At 40.5% G+C, this 19,359-nt stretch overlaps 1 protein-coding gene across 14 annotated transcripts in view; it reads left to right on the forward strand.

Moving 5' to 3' along the window:
* The first annotated feature begins 354 nt into the window (after positions 1-354).
* The window catches only part of MAP3K4 (mitogen-activated protein kinase kinase kinase 4), a 154,944-nt gene continuing 135,939 nt past the window's right edge, over positions 355-19,359 (forward strand). For all 14 annotated transcript variants that reach the window (XM_072637688.1, XM_072637695.1, XM_072637689.1 and 11 more), the window contains exon 1: positions 355-512. In XM_072637688.1, the coding sequence (XP_072493789.1) occupies positions 355-512 (158 nt within the window). The remainder of the gene's footprint in view (positions 513-19,359) is intronic.

Genomic DNA, 19,359 nt, shown 5'->3' on the forward strand with positions numbered 1-19,359 from the left:
CTCCAGCTCTTCCCCCCCCCCCCCCCCCCCCCCCCCGCTGCGTCCCTCCTCCCCTTTGCCCCTCCCTTCCCCGGTCGTCTTCTCCGCCCCGTGGAATTCCAGAGCCCGCAGCAGCCGCCCGCGTCGCCGCCCTCGGGAGGCTTGTCCCTCGACGCCCGCCGTAGCCGGGCTCTCTCTAGGCTGGTCGCCGTTTCCAAGATGGCCGCGGCGCGGACGCTCCCGGGCCGAAGGGCTCCCGCCGCCGGATAGAGGCGGAGACGGCGTCCAGCGAGCCTCCCGACCCCCGTGCTTCCTCCAGTCTGTGCCCGGCTGCAGCCTCTCTTTCGCCGCCGCCATGCCGGGCTCGGTGCACGGATGAGAGAGGCCGTGGCCGCCGCCGAGCTGGTCCCCCCTCCCGCCGGAGCCGCCGCCGCCGCCGCCGCCGTCACCGCCATGGAGGAGCCGCCGCCGCCGCCGCCGCCGCCGCCGCCGCCGGAGCTGCAGCTGGAGCTGGAGGGCTGCCAGGCGGCGAGGTAAGGACTGCGGCGGCGCCTGCAGCGCCAGCCCGGGTTCTGGCTGGAGGCTGCGGGGGCGGGGGCAGCTGCAGCTGGTGCTTCCCGCCAGGTAACTGGGAGGGGGGTCGGAGGGGGGGGTCGCTCCGCTCAGGTGCTGCTCGTTAGCGGGGCTCCCCCTCGGTCCCCCCTTATTGGGGGAGCGGGCGTGCTGGCGACTGGTCCTGGGCCAGGAGACTGGGTCCCGCGAGGTGGGGAGGGGAAGCACGCTCTCTCTCTCCCCAGGGCACTTGTGAAAAGTGGGTTTCTCTTCGCTTTTACCCCCGCGGCGCGCTCCCCCCTCCCCCGTTAGAGGGGGCGGATGTATCTGGAAGGGAATGTGCAGCCCCCTCTTTCTGGCCTTCACGTTTTGAAGTACTTGGGGCGCCCCCCGCTTGCCTCCCCCGGTAGCCAGCAGTCCGCGGGGCAGCCTTTGGCCCCCCTTTTTTCTTTCCTTCTTGGGTACCCAGCAGTCAGCATTTAGACTGGGGCCTTTTGTGCTTTGAGGACCGAGTGTGCGAACGAACTGGTACACGCGTTTGAGTCACGTCACGCACCCTCTGTCTGGGCACGAACACCTCAGCCAGCCTGGGTACCCACCGAGCCGCCGTGCAGTCTGCTACCTCTTGCATCCGTCGGTGACCGTGATGATTTCTTGCCCTTTTTTTTAGTTGAGAGAGAAATTACACGAACTCTTTGGTGCATCAAAAGGTTATTTTTTAAAATGAGTTTGGGTACCCTCTCCGTGCGACTAGGCGCTGAACCCCTCTGTGCACTCCTTTCCAAAGAAGTTCATCACCTGGTGGCCAACTTTGTGGGGATGATGGTCTGGAACTTCGCTAGGCCAGCCCTTTGGGAGGCTGTGCCTTGCTGGACTTGCTGGAGCTTGCTCTTAGCTGGAGCTCGGGGTCATCCCCGGGCCACGATGAATCCTTGGAATAGGACTCTAGTGGAGGTGCTCAAACTCACAGTACTGGAATAAGAAACACACTTTTCCTTTTGTACCTATGCTTGCATATTAAAGTATCCTCCTCTTGCCCTGCTGCTGAGTGAGTTTTCGAAGTACTGCCCCCTGTCTTTCCACGTTGTAAGTACTTAACTTATTCTATGCATCTTTTTAGTTTGGCAAGCTAGTTATTTCAAGTCAGGAAACATTTTTTAAGGGCTTACTATGTGCTAGGCACTGTGCTAAGTGCACCAGGGAAAGGCAAAAGCCACCTCCCTGTCCTCGAGATGTTGATTTCTTGGAGAGAATATGAAAACGTCTAGGAACAGAATGTAGAAAGAATCATTTGGAGATAATAGAGGATAGGCACTAGGATTACAGAGGATCAAGCAAGACTTCTTGTAAAATATAAGATTTTGCTGCTCCTTCAAAGAAACCAGGGAAGGTAGGAGGAGAAGATGAAGGGGAGGATATCCAGGACTTGGAGAACAGTCATTAAGAATGCCCAGAGCCTTGGGATGTAGTGCCCTGTGGGAGGAACCGCAGGGAGGTTTGTGTCTGTGGATTGCAGAATGTTCTGGGGCAAAGGAAAGGTTTTTGGAGGGCTTTGAATGCCTAAAAGAGCCTAGAGGTGATAGGGAGTGTATTCTGTGAAGAGGAGGGATGACTTTGTTTGATCTGAGTTTTAGGATGATTAATTAACATAGTGAATCAGGAGCAGATAGGTAACCGTATTTCTTTTTTCCTTCCTGACTCAAGAAATAAGAATACAGGGGGAAAGGAGGGACTAGATTTAGAAAGAAATCAAGTTAAGAATGGTTTAGTGGCTAGTGCTGGACTTGAAATCAAGGTCTGCATTTATAACCCTACCTCTCCTGAAACTTAAATGAAATTACTCTGCATACCTTAAAGAACTAATCATTGCTAGCACTCATATGGTGCTATATAGTTTGCAAAACAGTTTACAAATATCGTCTCATTTGATCTCCACAAAAATCCCAGGTAGATGGTTGTGATTACTATTTCCATTTTATACAAGATTAGTGGCTTGTTGGGAGTCAATAAGCGTTAGGGGCCTGATTTGAATTCCTGACTCCAGGTCCAGCTCTGTTATCTATTGCACCACCTGGTTGCCTCAACTATTACAGTTATATGTCTGATTCGCTAGTCAGAGATGGGTTTGTGTGGATCGCTATTCCACTTCATCTCTTTGACACACTTTAGTAAACTAAGGAAAAATGTCTCTGAGAAATGATAATAGGGCAGTGTGGGAATGAAGATACGTAGGAAAAAACCCCAGGTTTTATTCCATTTGAATCTGTTTAACTTTAAAAGTTTCTTTTGAGATAAGTTCATGGCTGCAGTTTTTGAGTTATTTTTATCTGTTTTACTGGGGCTTTTGAAAAACATGGTCATTGCAGAAGTAGTAAATAGCTAATGCAATACCTGATGGCTAAAAGAAATTATTGATGTTTTGAATAATAATCAAGTTAAACTTTGAAAAGAGTGAATGTTAAAATATTTTCAAGGGAGAAAGGGCAAGGAGCTCTGTACACAGAAATGCCTTTGAGGTGATTTAATTCTCTGATAACAAAAGAAAAAACATTAATTTTGTTTTCAGGGAGATGTCACTTTTCCTTACAAGGCTAAAATATAGGTACTAATAGGTAAGGTAGTGCTTTTAAAAAAGTTTTCTGAATACTTTACATATTTGTCTGCTTTAGTCAAAGGGCTCTTAACAAAATTATTCAAAGCAACCTTCCATTTGATTTTGTAGGAGAAAATAACTTTGTAAAATGTCACTCCACAAATTTGGACTTAGTCCCCTTAGCTGTTTCGTGCCACTCTTTACAACTCTGAAGGCTGATTTTGAGCAAGATATTACTATTGGTAATCTGCCAGGATAATTAACCCCATCCAGTGGTTGAGGTCATGTGCTCTTCACCCTCTGCAACTCAAATCATTGGTTGAAGCTTTAGTTTCTGAATTAGATGGATTGTGATTTTAGTCCAGTGCTAAGTACTCGAGATACAAAGAAAGGCAAAAACTGGATCCCTGCCCTCAAGGAGCTCACATTCCAGTGGAGAACAACTAGCAAACAATTATTTACATACCGATATATACAATGTAAAAAGGAGGTAATAACCGAGGGAGGGAAAACACTACCACTGGTAGGGAGGTGGGAGGGGAAGAGAGTGTACAAATATTTATCAGGCACATAGTGCCTGCTATGTGCCAGGTACTGTGCTAAACTCTACAAATATTATCTCACTTGATCCTCACTACCTTTGAGGTAGGTCCTGCTTTTATCCCATTTTAAATTTGAGTAAACTGAGGCAGAGAAAGGTTAAGTGACTTTCCTAGAGTCAGTCTGCTAGGAAGTGTCTGCTCTATTTGAACACACCACTGGTCCTTCTGACTTCTGGCCTTCATTGATCGATCTTGCTGCCACTATGAGGTAGGAGGTGGGGTTTGAAATGAGTTTTGAAGGAAGCCACAGAAGCCAAAAGTCAGAGTTGTGGAATTTGAGCATGGGGGAGAGCCAGTGGAAAGGAGGTGGAACATGGAATATTGTGTGAGTTGGGAAGTTCTGTTTGGGATATGGTTTAGACATCGTTGGCAGTAGGCTATCTAGGCCTGGTGACCACGGTGAGAATAAAAGAGGACTTTGTCTAATGACAAGACATTTCACCCCTTTATAAGGAGGCTATGATTGAAGAGTTTTGAGGTACTCCTTGAATTTCATATTGCCAATGATTTTTTCAACTGACAATGCACAGGGTCAGACCTGGAAAGATACCCTTGGTTTCTTTCTTTTTGCATGCAAAGTTCTTTCTGGACTCTTTTGAAAGAGATGTAGTAACTTTAGACTGGAATGTTTCCAGTTTCCTGATTTTCTGTTGAGGAAAAGTGATACATAGTAGGATGTGTGCTGTATACTTGGAATCAGCAGAGACTTGAATTTGAACCTGGCATCTAATAATTCTAGTGTATGACCATGGGCAAGCACTTAATAGTCTAAGCTTTAGTTTCTTCAGCTGTGAATGGGGATAAGAGTTATTATCACAACTACTTCATAGAGTTCTTGTGAAGCATAAATGAGATAGGGATAAAAAATGCTTTATAAACCTTGATGAACTATAAGAATGTCAATTACTTCTCAGTGATTGTTATTACAAATAGCATTATTTTTATGTGGACTTCTCATCTGATCAGAATACATGGCTTATTTAAAAAACAAACGCTTTGACATTTACCAGTAGGACAGTGGAATCTATGCATCTTTAAAAAAGGAATGAAGAGTAAATCAAGTGTGGATATTTTCACAAATTTTTTTTCTATTTCAAGTTATTTTGTGTTGAGGTGACAAAGGGAAAGGCCAACTCAGTTTATGTACATTGTTCTTCTAGATTTAAGCCAAATTTAGGTGAAATTTTATTTAGATATAATTGCTATAAAAATTGTAGCTGTAATTTATGTTTTACACAAAGATCTTATTGATCATTTAGAGACTTATGTATAAGCTGAATTGATCTCATTTAGTTTGAAACTAGTTTAATCTGGTATATAATAACTTTATGGATTTAATTGTTTTAAAGGGCTTAATATGTGGTATTTGCTTATATTTGCTACAAAAATATTCCTTATAACCTACATTGATCCCTTTGTGTAAAAAAAAAAAAAGCTCTTTTTATTAACTAGACATGTGTGCATCTGCTATAATTTTAACAGGAACTTTAATAGGAATGATATATATTTGACACAAAATTTGATAGGTACAGTCATCTACTTCTGTAAGATCTCTCATTCCTGTATAGGATGGAATATAGCTTGTATTTATTCAGTTATTCTTAAGGAATTACTTTTAGATAGAAAAAAATGAAAAGTAATTAATTTTTGTTACTTTATAAAAACCCATGCTTTGGCATGAGTAGCATCAAGTTTAGTGTATTATTTGAATGTCAAATGTTTATAAAATACTAGTAAAGATGATTAAACTATACCACAAATGGGTTTGATTTTTGATTCAAATATTTGAAAAAGTGAATGTGAAAAGTTAATGTTTTAAGCTTTCCAGTTGGTCAGATTTTATATTTTCAGTTACACTTTGACATATGACACCAATGACCTTTATAGGTTTATGAGTTGGGTATATTAGAAGATTGGTAACCTAGAAGCATAAAATATATTGAAAATTATGTTATGATAAAAATTTTGGAGGGACTGTATCTTGTCATTTTGTTAGTTTAGGAATGAAAATCTATGTGTTACTTGGTTTGCTAATAAAATTTTAATGTTGAATATATTAAGATTTATGAATATAGTATATTAATAAAATAATTACAAATTCACTAATTTAATTTATCGAATCATAGAATTTTAAAGTTGAAAGAGATCTTGGTGTTTGGCTAGTCCAAATTCCTAATTTTACAGGTGAAGGCAAGTGAAGTACAGAGAGGTTGGGATGTACTATATTAGCTAATTAGTAGTCTAGAACTATAGCTAGAACCCAGCTCTCCAGACTCCAGGTCTAATGAGCATTCCATTTCATCACTCTCCCTTCTGTTAAATTTAAGGCCTTGCTTAAATCCAAAGTTGGAGATAAGTTTTCCGCCATCACCCACACTTGACCATATCCTAAATTACTCAAATGTAAATATAGTGGAACACTTTTTTAATCCTGGTTAGGGAACAAAAGGTATCTTATTGACTATTATATCAGAATTTATTTAATATAAAATTATGTTAATTGAGTTTAACTTTGAAATTTTTATTATAAATGGGCATAGCTTCCGAAGGATTTGAAGGATTTTTCTTAGTTTGAGAAACAGACAAAAATGTGAAAAACCAAAAGCAATAATTGGTACTGTAGTGAGACAAAGAAAGTTGTTAGCATTCTGGACTCAATCAGAGACACAAAGCAATCACCTTCAAAAAGGGAGCTGAAGAAGAAACAGGAGGAAAACAACCTAAAGCTTATTGAATACAGATTTTTGCTGTACTGAGCTTTGTTGTAATGTCATAGGGCCAGAAGCCAGGTGCCTTTTCCCCACTCCTAGACCATTTCTCCTGCCTCTCTGCCCTTAGCTTTTTGAGTAAGCCAATCAGTATATTGCAGGATTGATAACTAGGAAGTACTTTGGAGATTAGATTTATTCATTCACCTCACTTTTTAGTGAGGCACCTGAGACCCAGAGAAGTTGCGAGTAAATTGTCCAGAGGTAATTTTGAGCTAAAATTGGAACCCAAGGCCTTTGACTCTAAACTTAATGCTCTTTTCCACTGTGATCTTTTTTCCTAATATTGACAAGAATGAATGGCTACAATTGTTATTATCTGTTCATTCTCCTCCTAATCCTTTGGGGTGCAATCTAGAAGATGAGAACATTTGTCATCGAACTATAAAGCGAAAGTTAACAAGCAGCAGCCCTAAAGTAAAGAACGCCATGAATCTGTCATTTGCTGTCTCTGCTGGTCATTGGGGAAGACACAGTGCTTAGATGAGATACAGTCCCTACTGTCAGGGCGTTTATAAAATCTGTTAGGAAGATAAAACCCCAATCCAGAAATATAGCTTTAATGCGTAATATTGAATGTTAAGGGAGTTAGAGTTATGAAACTGTACTATTTGAGATATGAGGGGGAAGATCCAGAGGCACTGGCCTCCTTTCTGTTCTTGAACAAGACACCACATCTCCCAACAACAGGCATTTTCACTGGCTGTCTCCCACACATGGAATGCTCTCCCTCCCCATCTCTGCCTTTTGGCTTGTCTGGCTAAAATCCCACCTTTCTGTAGGAAGCCTTTCCCAATTCCTCTTATTCCTTCTGTGTCCAGTTTTTCCAGTATGTAGTTTGTATGTAGTTTTGGTTTTTTTTGCAGGTTGTGTCTCCCATTAGACTGGACCACATGAGAGTAGTGTGTCTCTTGCTTTTCTTTGTATTCTCAGCACTTAATGTAGTACCTAGCACATAGTAGGCTCTTAATAAATATTTGTTGACTGATTGATGACTGAGAGATGGGGGTGAATCAGGGACAGTCTCCTGGAGAAGACTGTTTCCATGGGTCATCTGACATTTATTAAACACTATGTGCCCAGCACCTAGTAGCTAGGAATACAAGGAAAGGCAGAAACTCGAAAAGCCCTCACAGTAGATTGGACAGTAGTTTGCACATGCCAACAACTAGGTGCAAACAATATATTCAGAGTGGACTAGAGATACTCATGGAAGGAGGGGGGATCGGAAAATCTTACTGCAGAGGATTTTAAAAGTTGAGACTTGTAGGAAGCCAGGAGGGGGTGGCAAACAACAACAACAAAAACCACAAAGTGGAAACTAAGGGGATTCCTCATCAATCAGGGAATGGCTCAGCCAGTTGTGCTTATATGCATGTAATGGAGTGCTGTAAGAAATGAGAAAAAAGACACTTTCAGAGTCTGTGAATGATGTGTAGGATCAAGTCAGAGCAAAATGAGCAAAGCCAGAAGGAACATTTCTACTGAAGTGTCAATATTATGAACATGGAAGTTTTCATAGACTTAAGAGCTCTGATTAAATGATCAATCATGATTTGAGAGGACTGATAAAAAAAATATTGCCCATCTCAGGACAGAGAGACAGTGAACTAACGTGCAGAAGAAGAAACGCATTTTTGGATGTTTTGCTTGACAGTGTTTATGTACTACAAGTGTTGTCTGCATTCCCCCCCCCCCCCCCCCCCCCCCAGTGGATGGCGGGAGTTGAGAAGTGGGGAAATGAATGCTTAATATTTGAAACATTTAATTTTTAAACTATCTGATTGAAATTACCTGAATTCTCCTCTACTTCCACAGTCCATCTTTCAACAAGCTACCAGGGTGATTTTCCTAAAGTACAGATGTGACCCTATTCCTTTATGCAAACTCCAGTGGCTCCCTATTACCTCTAGGGTAAATATGAACTTGTGTTTGTTATTTAAGGCTTTTCACAGAATCTTGCCCCAGCCTGCCACTGTATATAGCCCAACCAAACTGCATCTCTTCCTGTACCTCCCTGTGGCTCATAATTGCATATCTCCCCTCTGCAATGAAGTTGTACTCATTCCTTACCTTTAGTTCTTAGAATCTGTAGTGCACCATCTGCATGAAGTCTTTTCTGATCTCCCTAGTTGCTAATATTGCACCCTCAAAATCATCTTGTATTTATTTTGTAAACATTTTATCTTTTCATTCACAGAATCTGCATTTGAACCTTGTACATAATAGGAACTTAATAAATATTTGTTGATAGATTACATTTCCCCTTAAAGTCATGTTTGAGAATAACTGTGACAGCCAATCCTTTACTTTCCTTTCTGTTCCATATGATAGGAAAATTAATAAAATATCATTGTTCAGCATTCATTTTGGGCAGCTAGATGGTGTAGTACATAGAGCACCTGACCTGGAGTCGGGAAGACTTGAGTTTAAATTTGGCCTCAGACACTTATTGGTTGTATGGCCCTGGGCAAATCACTTAACCTCTGTTTGCCTCAGTTTCCTTTTCTGTAAAATAGGGTTGTAGTGAGGATTAATTGAGATAATAAATGTGAACTGCTTACTTAGTACAGTGTCTGGCACATTAGTAAGTGCTATCTAAATATTGGCTATCATCATTACTATTATTTTTAATCATCATTTTGTAGGATGTGATGAATAGTTAGCTAGTGTGAAATGTCTTGGCTGAACCTACAGCTGCATTGCATTCAGCTGCATTTATCTGTGGTAGGCGCTTAATACATGCGTGTTTATTGTGGTGGCCCTTCCTTGTCATAAAGTGACTCACTTTAGTGAAGCAGATTGTTATTATTGGAAGTCCTGCACTTGTTCCATAATTTCCCGACTCTTGTCTTTGTGTCCCTGTACTCAAACCATATTTACTTGCTTAGCTCTAACCACTAGGTATCTATGTCTTCTGGTGCATTTGAACTGTGTTACTGGTTGCTGTTTTTTGAATTGTGGATTAGGCTTCATTTTCAGCCCACCTTTCCTATCTTGTCTGGTTTTGTTGACTCAAGTCTCTGGAAACTCACACCTATTAATCAATTGCTAATTCTCCTAGGAATCCTATACCATTCCCCATCTCTGACACTTATGGTCCCACATGAAAACAATTTTTTTTCAAGATAAATGAGTAGAGGGAGAGAGGAAATTTGTATGTGTTGGTATTAAGTTTTAAAAGAACTACCTGAAACTTTTGTTAATAGTGTTTGATGATAACTTTCACATAGTGCCTGTCTTTATATATATTTAAATGTGAAATATAGGTTGTTTTGAATTCCATACTTGTGATGTAGCTATAATAATGTTATAAGTGATTATTACTAATGATATAAAATAATCCAGACTGATTTTAAAAAATATTTTTTTTTTTGGCAACTTTTAACACCATTGATTGTAAAGGTGGTACTAGTTTGCTTTGGTAAAGGAAATTTCCTCAGTGAAAGTTCATCACCATTGAAATTCCAGGTCTAGAACAAAAAACTTTCACATGAGTTTTCTTCTGAACACCCAGCATTACAAACTAGTTTATCGTCATATTGTAGTAAGGAGGATGTAGTTGTTTACTATCAGGTATTTTGTAACTGGAAACAGTATTGTATGTGATAGTGCATCTTGTAATTTGTTTTATAACAGTTTTCATTATCGATTTACTTTAGTTCATCACCATTTTGCATTAAAACCTTTTAAGAATTTTTGTTTTTACATTTGCTGTTTTTTTAGATGTGGTTTAAATTTTGTTCCAGCTGTAGATCTGTAGTTTTTTAAAACTTATAAGCTAACATACTATATCACTAGAAATAAAATCACGTACTATGTACTCAACCGTTGTTCCAGCGCTGGGAAGACAGAATAAATAAGAAAGTTCCCTGACCTAAAGGAGTTTGTATTCTAATAGAAGACAGACTAACATACAAAATGCGTGCAGAGTAGATGGAAGGGAATTGTAGAGAGAAAGGTACTAGAATCTGGGGGGAGAGGGACTGGAAAGGTGTCTTACAGAAGGTAACATTTTAGTCAAGTTTTGAAGGAAGATTCTAAAAAGATGGATGTGAGGAGGGACGGCATTTCAGACTGGGGGGCAGCCAGGGCAGATGCATGGAAATGGCAGGTGGAGTTTCCTATGGGAGGAAGCAGGCAGTTACAGGGGGACTGTAGAATTGATGGAAGAGGCACTTGTAGGTGTTTGCTATGTTGCCAGGACCTGGGTTATTAACACTTTTGTCTCTTAAGCTTTATGATTTTGTGGATGAACAATAAGCTGGATAAAATAAAGTTTTGGCTTGATGTAAATGAACACTGATTTACTTAAAATGCATTTGAGGCGTTCTTTGTCATTCTTCATTAGATGCGTTTGGTAATTGCTTCTAGAATGGTAAGTGAAATTTTTGTTCATGTGATTGTTATCTACCATTATCTACCATTTTTTGTTCTTTATCAGCTGAATACTACATGCATTAATTGTGTGGAGCAAAGACAGCAAAACAGAGGAGTTTGTTATATATGCTTGGCCACAAGTGCAACATTTTTCTTTATGGAACTTCTTGGACTTTTTGACTAGAACACAGTATAAAATACAAATTAAGAAACTGAAGACTATTATTTATTTTACTAATTTCTTTAGAAGATGTTTAACTTTGAAGTAAGATTTCTGTTAGTTGGCTTTATTATTCCAAAATAATCTATTGCCACATATGGTAGAACAGGAGAGCCTGCTAGCCTTGGGGTCATTGGAGAGTGGACTATTTGACCTCTGACCCTTAGTAGTTGTATGACTGAGGGGAAGTCACTCTCTCCTTAGAGTGTTTGTTTCCTCATCTGTAAAATGGGGAAAGGATTTGAGCTCCTCCAGGCCAGGAACTGTCTCATTTTTGATCCGTTATATAAGTCTTGTGGCTAGCACAGTATCTGGCATGTATTTATTTGGCCCTTAGTAAATGCTAGCTTGCCCTTAACTCTATTTGCCTCAGTTTCCTCATCTGTAAAATGAGCTGGAGAAGGAAATGACAAACCACTCCAGTATCTTTGCCAAGAAAACCTCAAAAGGGGTCACCAAGAGTCAGCCAAGACTGATAATGATGAAATGACAGATTGTTGATCTATAGATCTGACCTTAGGTTTGTTGTAAGAGAGAGAATATATATGTAAAAGTACTTTGTAAGTGTCAGCTAGTATTTCATTTTATGTATGACTATAAATATGATAATAATATAATATATATGATATATAATTATATAATAATAATAAATATAAATGTATCTCTTTTATATAGTACTTCCCAGTTTACAAAACTGCTTTTGGTATTACAACTCTGAAGTATGTTATACAATTATCATACTCACTTTTACCAGTGAGAAAACTGAGACTCAGAAAAGTTACATGACTTGGAAAAGGTCACTTGGCTATTCCATGTCATGGCCAGGCTCAAGTATGTTTTTATTTCTTAGAAGTGCCAAATATATGGGTAGTGGGAGTATGACATAGCCTTAAGTGATGCTTTTGCTGCCCTTTGGTTAGATTAAACTTTAGTCTAATGAATATTTGAACCAGAATCCCTCCAGTCATTCTCTGTGCCAGGTGTCTGGGATACAGAAATAAAATTAAAAGCCACTGTCCTCAAAGGAGCCTCTCTCAATGGGTTTTTTGTTACCTTCTCTTCAAACCCTAATTTTCAAGAAGGATATGCTAATGGGGGATTACTCATATATTCTCCCGGGCTTTAAAAAAGAATTACAGAAAGTCTTTATGCTTAGAGGAAAGTTCTCATTCCCCTTACTGGGGGAGAAACAATTAACTGCTGATTTTTTTCCTTTAATTATAGAGACAAAGATTGTAATCTCATTCCCTTCTCTCTTCTTGGAATGAAACTTGCAAAGCTGAACCTATTTTTTTTTTTTTTTGTATCAACCAACCAACGCAGTACTGGGTATATTTCTCCAGAGTTGGCAGAAAAAGACCTGAAATAGAATGCCATACCTCTCTTCCTTTCCTCTTCCTTTTTGGTGGTTGTAAGGTCTAGTAGACAAAGTAGATGTCCAGTGATTAGAGAGTGGCCAAATAAATTGATGGGGTTTTGCTGTGCTGTAAGAAACAGTGAATGTGAAGAATTCAATGAAATGTGGAAAGTCTTAGGTGAACATAACTAGTAAGTGATCATGCACTATCTCCTGAGGCAGCCTGTTCCACTCTTTTTTTTTTAATTTCTTTTTTTAAAAATTAATTTATTTAACTTTTAACATTCATTTTCACAAAATTTTGGGTTCCAAATTTTCTCCCCATTTGTCCCCTACCCCTACCCCAAAACACTGAGCATTCTAATTGCCCCTGTCACCAATCTGCCCTCTCTTCTATCAACCCTCCCTTCCCTTGTCCCCATATTCTCTTTTGTCCTGTAGGGCCAGATAACTTTCTATACCCCATTGCCTGTATTTCTTATTTCCTAATTGTATGCAAGAACAATACTCAACAGTTGTTCCTAAAACTTTGAGTTCCAACTTCTCTTCATCCCTCCCTCCCCACCCATTCCCTTTGGAAGGCAGGCGATTCAATATAGGCCAAATCTGTGTAGTTTTGCAAATGACTTCCATAATAGTCGTGTTGTGTAAGACTAACTATATTTCCCTCCATCCTATCTTGCCCCCCATTACTTCTATTCTCTCTTTTGATCCTGTCCCTCCCCATGAGTGTTGACCTCAAATTGCTCCCTCCTCCCATTGCCCTCCCTTCCATCATCCCCCCCACCCTGCTTATCCCCTTGTCCCCCACTTTCCTGTATTGTAAAATAGGTTTTCATACCAAAATGAGTGTGCATTTTATTCCTTCCTTTAGTGGAATGTGATGAGAGTAAACTTCATGTTTTTCTCTCACCTCCCCTCTTTTTCCCTCCACTGAAAAGTCTTATGCTTGCTTCTTTTATGGGAGATAATTTGCCCCATTCCATTTCTCCCTTTCTCCTCCCAATATATTTCTCTCACCCCTTAATTTCATTTTTTTAAGATATGATCCCATCCTATTCAGTTCACTCTGTGCTGTGTGTGTGTGTGTGTGTGTGCGTGTGTGTGTGTAATCCCACCAACTACCCAGATACTGAAAAGTTTCAAGAGTTACAAATATTGTCTTTCCATGTAGGAATGTAAACAGTTCAGCTTTAGTAAGTCCCTTATGACTTCTCTTTGCTGCTCTGGTCTTTTCATCAAGAATGCTTGAAAGTCCTCAATTTCATTGAAAAACCATTTTTTCCCCTGAAGTATTATACTCAGTTTTGCTGGGTAGGTGATTCTTGGTTTTAGTCCTAGTTCCTTTGACTTCTGGAATATGATATTCCACGCCCTCCGATCTCTTAATGTAGAAGCTGCTAGATCTTGTGTTATCCTGATTGTATTCCCACAATACTTGAATTGTTTCTTTCTAGCTGCTTGCAATATTTTCTCCTTGACCAGGGAACTCTGGAATTTGGCCACAATGTTCCTAGGAGTTTCTCTTTTTGGATCTCTTTCAGGTGATGATCGGTGGATTCCTTGAACACTTATTTTGCCCTCTGGTTCTAGAATCTCAAGGCAGTTTTCCTTGATAATTTCATGAAAGATGATGTCTAGGCTCTTTTTTTGATCATGGCTTTCAGGTAGTCCCATAATTTTTAAATTGTCTCTCCTGGATCTATTTTCCAGGTCAGGTGTTTTTCCAATGAGATATTTCACATTATCTTCCATTTTTTCATTCTTTTGGTTTTGTTTTGTGATTTCTTGGTTTCTCATAAAGTCATTAGCCTCCATCTGTTCCATTCTAATTTTGAAAGAACTATTTTCTTCAGTGACCTTTTGGACCTCCTTTTCCATTTGGCTAATTCTGTTTTTTAAAACATTCTTTTCCTCATTGGCTTTTTGAACCTCTTTTGCCAGTTGAGTTAGCCTATTTTTCAAGGTGTTATTTTCTTCAGCATTTTTTTGGGTCTCCTTTAGCAAGGTGTTGACCTGCTTTTCATACTTTTCTTGCATCTCTCTCATTTCTCTTCCCAATTTTTCCTCCACCTCTCTAACTTGATTTTCAAAATCCTTTTTGAGTTCTTCCATGGCTTGAGCCCATGGGAATATTTATTCTGGATGTTTGGGATATAGAAGCCTTGACTTGATGGTAAGCCTTGTTCTTCCTCATCAGAAAGGAAGGGAGGAGATATCTTTCACCAAGAAAGTAACCTTCTGTGGTCTTATTTTTTTCTCTTTTCTGGGCATTTTCCCAGCCAGTGACTTGACTTCTGAGCTTCCTCTTCACACCTACCTTGCCTCTAGATCTGCCCAACCAGTGCTTGGGGTCTGAGATTCAAATGCTGCTCCCTAGCCTCAGGGCTTTGGGGGGGGGCGCTGCTATTCAGTGTGAGATTAAGTTGAGGTGGGGGCAAGGCGGCTGCACTGGGCTCAGTTCCCTCAGGGGGTTTATGCAGAGACCTTCAACAATGGATCTAAGCTCCTGTCTGCTTTGGGAGCCCTTGTCCACTGCTGCCTCCACAGCTGCCTCCCGAAGGGGCCTGAGTTATGGGGACACCCCATGCCCCTCTCGGCCAGCCAAAGAGACTCTCACTGACCTTTGTCATCTGTGGGTGGAGGGACCTGCGTGGCTGCTGGAGATTCCGTCCCCGAAGCCTGCTCGGATCTGCTCCTCTCGTTGCCGCTTGGCCGAGGCAGGGCTGGGCTCTGCTCCGGGTCGGGCCCGGGGCATGGTGGACCTTTCGGGTTGGTTTTTCAGGGCTCTCTGGAACAGAAATCTCATCCGCTCCGTTGTTCTGTGGCTTCTGCTGCTCCAGAATTTGTTGGGAGTTCTTCTTTACAGGTAATTTATGGGCTGTGGGTTTGGAGCTAGCATATGTGTGTCTTTCTACTCTGCCATCTTGGCTCCTCCCCCCTGTTCCACTCTTTAGATACCTCTAATTGTTAGGAAGTTTTTCCTTCTCTTTGGTATGAATTTCCCTCAACAATTTAATCAGCTGTCAGCTAATAAGCGTTGAAGTGCCTAGTATTTTCTAGACCCTGTTAGGTTTGGCAATACAAAATACAAAGACTGCAAAGACAAGTGACAATCTCTGCCCTGGAGGAGCTTCTTATGTTTAGGAACATAATATGTACACCAGTAACCACAGGCATACCCTGGCACATGTGCCTTGACATTCCCCCGATGCCTACCGTTCTCTAGCTCCTGCTCCTAGCTTCAATTTGCTCTTTGTTCACAATAGCAAATCTTCAAGGAGACACAAAATCATTTCTTCTCTTGCCTCTTCTCAAGCACTTCTTGGGGAAAGAGAGGAAATACTGAGAGAGAAATAAAGGAAAAAGAATCACTAGGCCCAGGTAATGGATTTAGAGGGTTTTCTGCTATGAACTTTAACTTAAATGTTTATTGTGCCCCCATTCTGCATGGCAAAGAATTTTGAACCATAAGCAAAAAATTTGGAGAAGCTCTGTTATATATGTATAGGTATATACAAAAATACAGGTCGTTTGTGGATTGGTAAAGGCTTCATGTAGATGGTAGCATTTGAGATGCATTTTGAAGAAAACTAGGATTCTAAAAGGCACTGGTCAAAAGAGTGAGTATATTCCAGGCATGAATGCTAGCTAGCCTAAAGGCATGAAAAGGGGGGAAAGATGGAGTGTCTTATGGGAGGAATAGCAAGAAGGCCAGTTTGGCTAACATAGAATATGTAAAGGGGAGTAATATATAATATCGCTAGAAAAATTTGTTGGGGATTTAAAATGCCAGAGGAATTTACGTTTGATCCTAGAGGTAAAAAAAAAAAAACTGTTTGAGTTTATTCAAGAGGGGAGAAACATGGTCAGACCTACTCTTTTGAAAAATCATTTTGGCTGCCATGTGGAGGATGAATTGGAGTAGGGAGAAACTTTGTCAAGAAGACTAATAAGGAAGCTTTTGTGTGGCTGTTATGGAAATATGTTTTGCATGACTTCACATGAATAATCAATACCATATTGATTATCTTTTCTGGGTGGAGGAACAATAGGAAACAGGGAAATGATTTTGGAACTCAGTTTAAAAAAATGAATGTTAAAATTTTTTGCATGTAATTGGGAAATATTTAATGAAATAAATAAAAATATTTTATAAAAGAAGGAAACTGTTTCAGTAGTCTAGTATAAAGGTGAAGAAGGCCTGAAATAGGACAGTGGATGATAAGGGACCAGAATTTGAGAGATTTTGTAGCAGTAAGAATGAATGCAATTTGGAACAACATGGATAAATAAGGTGAATAAGAATTAGGGGTGGTAGATAGTACTGAGGCTGAGAATGTAGCTGCCCAGAAGGATGGTTACGTTCTTAACAGAAATAGGAAAAATTTCAGAAGAGGGATGGGTTTGGAAACGAAACATTAGGTCTGGTTAGAAATGTTGAGTTTGAGATACCTGTGGATTCTCAAGTTAGAAAACTAATAGATTGTGGTGTAGAATGAGTAGGGCTGGACGTAGAGATCTGGGAATCATCTGCATGGAGAACTTTAGTCAATAAACATTTATTAAATTAAATAAAAATTATTAAATGCTGATACAAAGAAAGAAATGGTTCCTGCCCTCAAGGAACTCACATTCCAGTGGCAGTGTAAATAATTAACATGTAAATAAGTAAATACATGCATGACACATACATATACACACAGCAGATAAAACTCAGTCTCAAAGGAGAAGGCCACAGAAGCTGGGAGGGGAAGTGTAAAAGACTTCTTGCAGAAGGTGTTGCACTGATTCTTGAAGGATAAACCAATGGAAATCAGAAGTAGAGGTGAGGAGGGAAGAAATCCAGGTGTGGGGGAAATAGTGAGTGCAGGGTTGAGAAAAGTGGATTGTGTTGTGAAAGGAATACCAGGCCAGTGTAACTGAGTAGGACAATGCACAAGAATAAAGTTTTAGGAATATTGGACATGAGGGGATGGGTCAGGTCAGATTTCTAATGCGAAGAGGAGGACTTTATATGTGATTTTCGAGATAATAAGGAACTGCTGGAGTGTTTTGAGTGGGAATGGGGGCTGTGACATGAGTTTTAGGAAAATCACAGCCATCTGAGTGGGGACAGACTCAAGGTAGGGAGACCAGTGAGAAAAGTCTAGTTTGCATTATTTAATGGTAGCTGTGTGAGTGGAGAAAGAGGGACATATAGAAGAGATGTGAAGGTGGACATGACAAGCTCTTCACATCTTCCTGGATATGCAGAGTGACTGACTGACTACTCTTTAGTAGTTGAGGTTGACTGAACTTGTTAGCTTGGGTAACCAGGAGGATGGTAGTGCCTTGCATACTAAGTAAAAGAGAAGTTGTGAAGAGGAAAGGGGGGGAAGGGATCAAGTTCTGTTTTGGATATTGAACTTGAGATGCCTGTGTTCAATTCAGAATATCCAAAAGGCAGTTGGTGATGGAGTACTGGAGTTCTAGGAGAACTGGGAATCATTAGCATAGAGATTGCTAAACTGAAGAAATTACCAAGTGATACCATACAGAAGGAAAAGAGAAGAAGGCCAGATCAGAGCCTTTCAAGGGCATCAATAATTAATGGATTGGGTTGGTTGTTGACCAAAATGACAGCACTAGAGTCAAGTTATGCTGTGTCCAACTGTGTCTGATCAGATCAACATGAGCTCGGGATGCTCTGCCACAGGTCGGGCACAAATAGGTCCTTGTGAACATTTGGGATGGATTCTCTACATTTGTTCCTCTCACAGTTCTTTTGAGCTACTTCAGTTCTGCTTTCCTGATAGAGCCAGTACCTTCTCTAATGAGGTCACGCCATCCTGGGTGGACTTGTGACAGTGTCTCCCATGTCATGCAATCAGTGCCAAAGTTCTTAAGAGAGACCTTTAGAGTATCCTTGTGTTGCTTTTTCTGATCACCATGTGAGTAAGATGTTTATGAAGATCCAGCAAAGGAAATCAGTAAATATCAGAAAAACCCTTCTGATCTAGGCAGACAAAATCTAATCCCTCTTCAGGTGTACCACCCTTTCAAGTACTTGAAGACAACTATGACAGTTTTTCTTCAGAGAAACTAGGTGTTGTTGGGTGATGGTGGGCATAAACAGGGTACTGCATATACCAATTAAGATATTGAACAGGAGATAGGGGAGGGAGGCTGATTTTAAAGTGAGAGCAAGGGAGAGCCTATGCTTGTGAGGTCCTGTTGGTACCCACTTAATATCCAGAGATATGGATGAAGGTTTGCAGCATAATAGGTTTCATTTAGCCTCACTTCAGAAGTTATATACATTAGCCAAGTTAAGGTCATTTTTTTTCATTCACAAACTATACACGAAGAGAGGAGGAAAATGGAAAAAGCCTGGAGAACTCCAAATAGAGTCACAAAGACTTGGACAGGACTAAAAACAACTGAACAACAACCACCAAGAGGTGAAAGATGGAAGGGAAGTGAGGGGCATCCTATGTGTATGATCTTTCCGAAGGGAGAATCAGTTATTTTTGTTGTTCAGTGATTCAGTTGTGTCCAACTTTTCAGGACCCCATTGGGAGTTTTATTGGCGAAGATGTATTTCCTTCTCCAGCTCATTTTACGGATGAGGAAATTGAGGCAAAAACGCAGTTAAGGGTCACACAGTTGGGGTGTCTGAGGCCAGATTTGAACTCAAGTCCTCTGTACCACCTAGCTGCCTCAGTCAGTTATTTAACCACATGTACCAGACACTGCTAAGCCCTGGGGATACAAAAAGAGGCAAAAAATGGTTCCTACACTCAAAAGAGTTTTGAGGCTAGTGGGGGAGACAACAGGCAAACAAATATGTACAAACAAGTTATATACAGGATAAATAAGAAATAATTAAAATAGCAAAGGCATTGGAATTAAGAGGAGTTGGGAAA

The sequence above is a fragment of the Notamacropus eugenii genome, chromosome 2 (genome assembly GCF_028372415.1).
Source record: "Notamacropus eugenii isolate mMacEug1 chromosome 2, mMacEug1.pri_v2, whole genome shotgun sequence".
In the NCBI taxonomy this organism is placed as follows: domain Eukaryota; kingdom Metazoa; phylum Chordata; class Mammalia; order Diprotodontia; family Macropodidae; genus Notamacropus; species Notamacropus eugenii.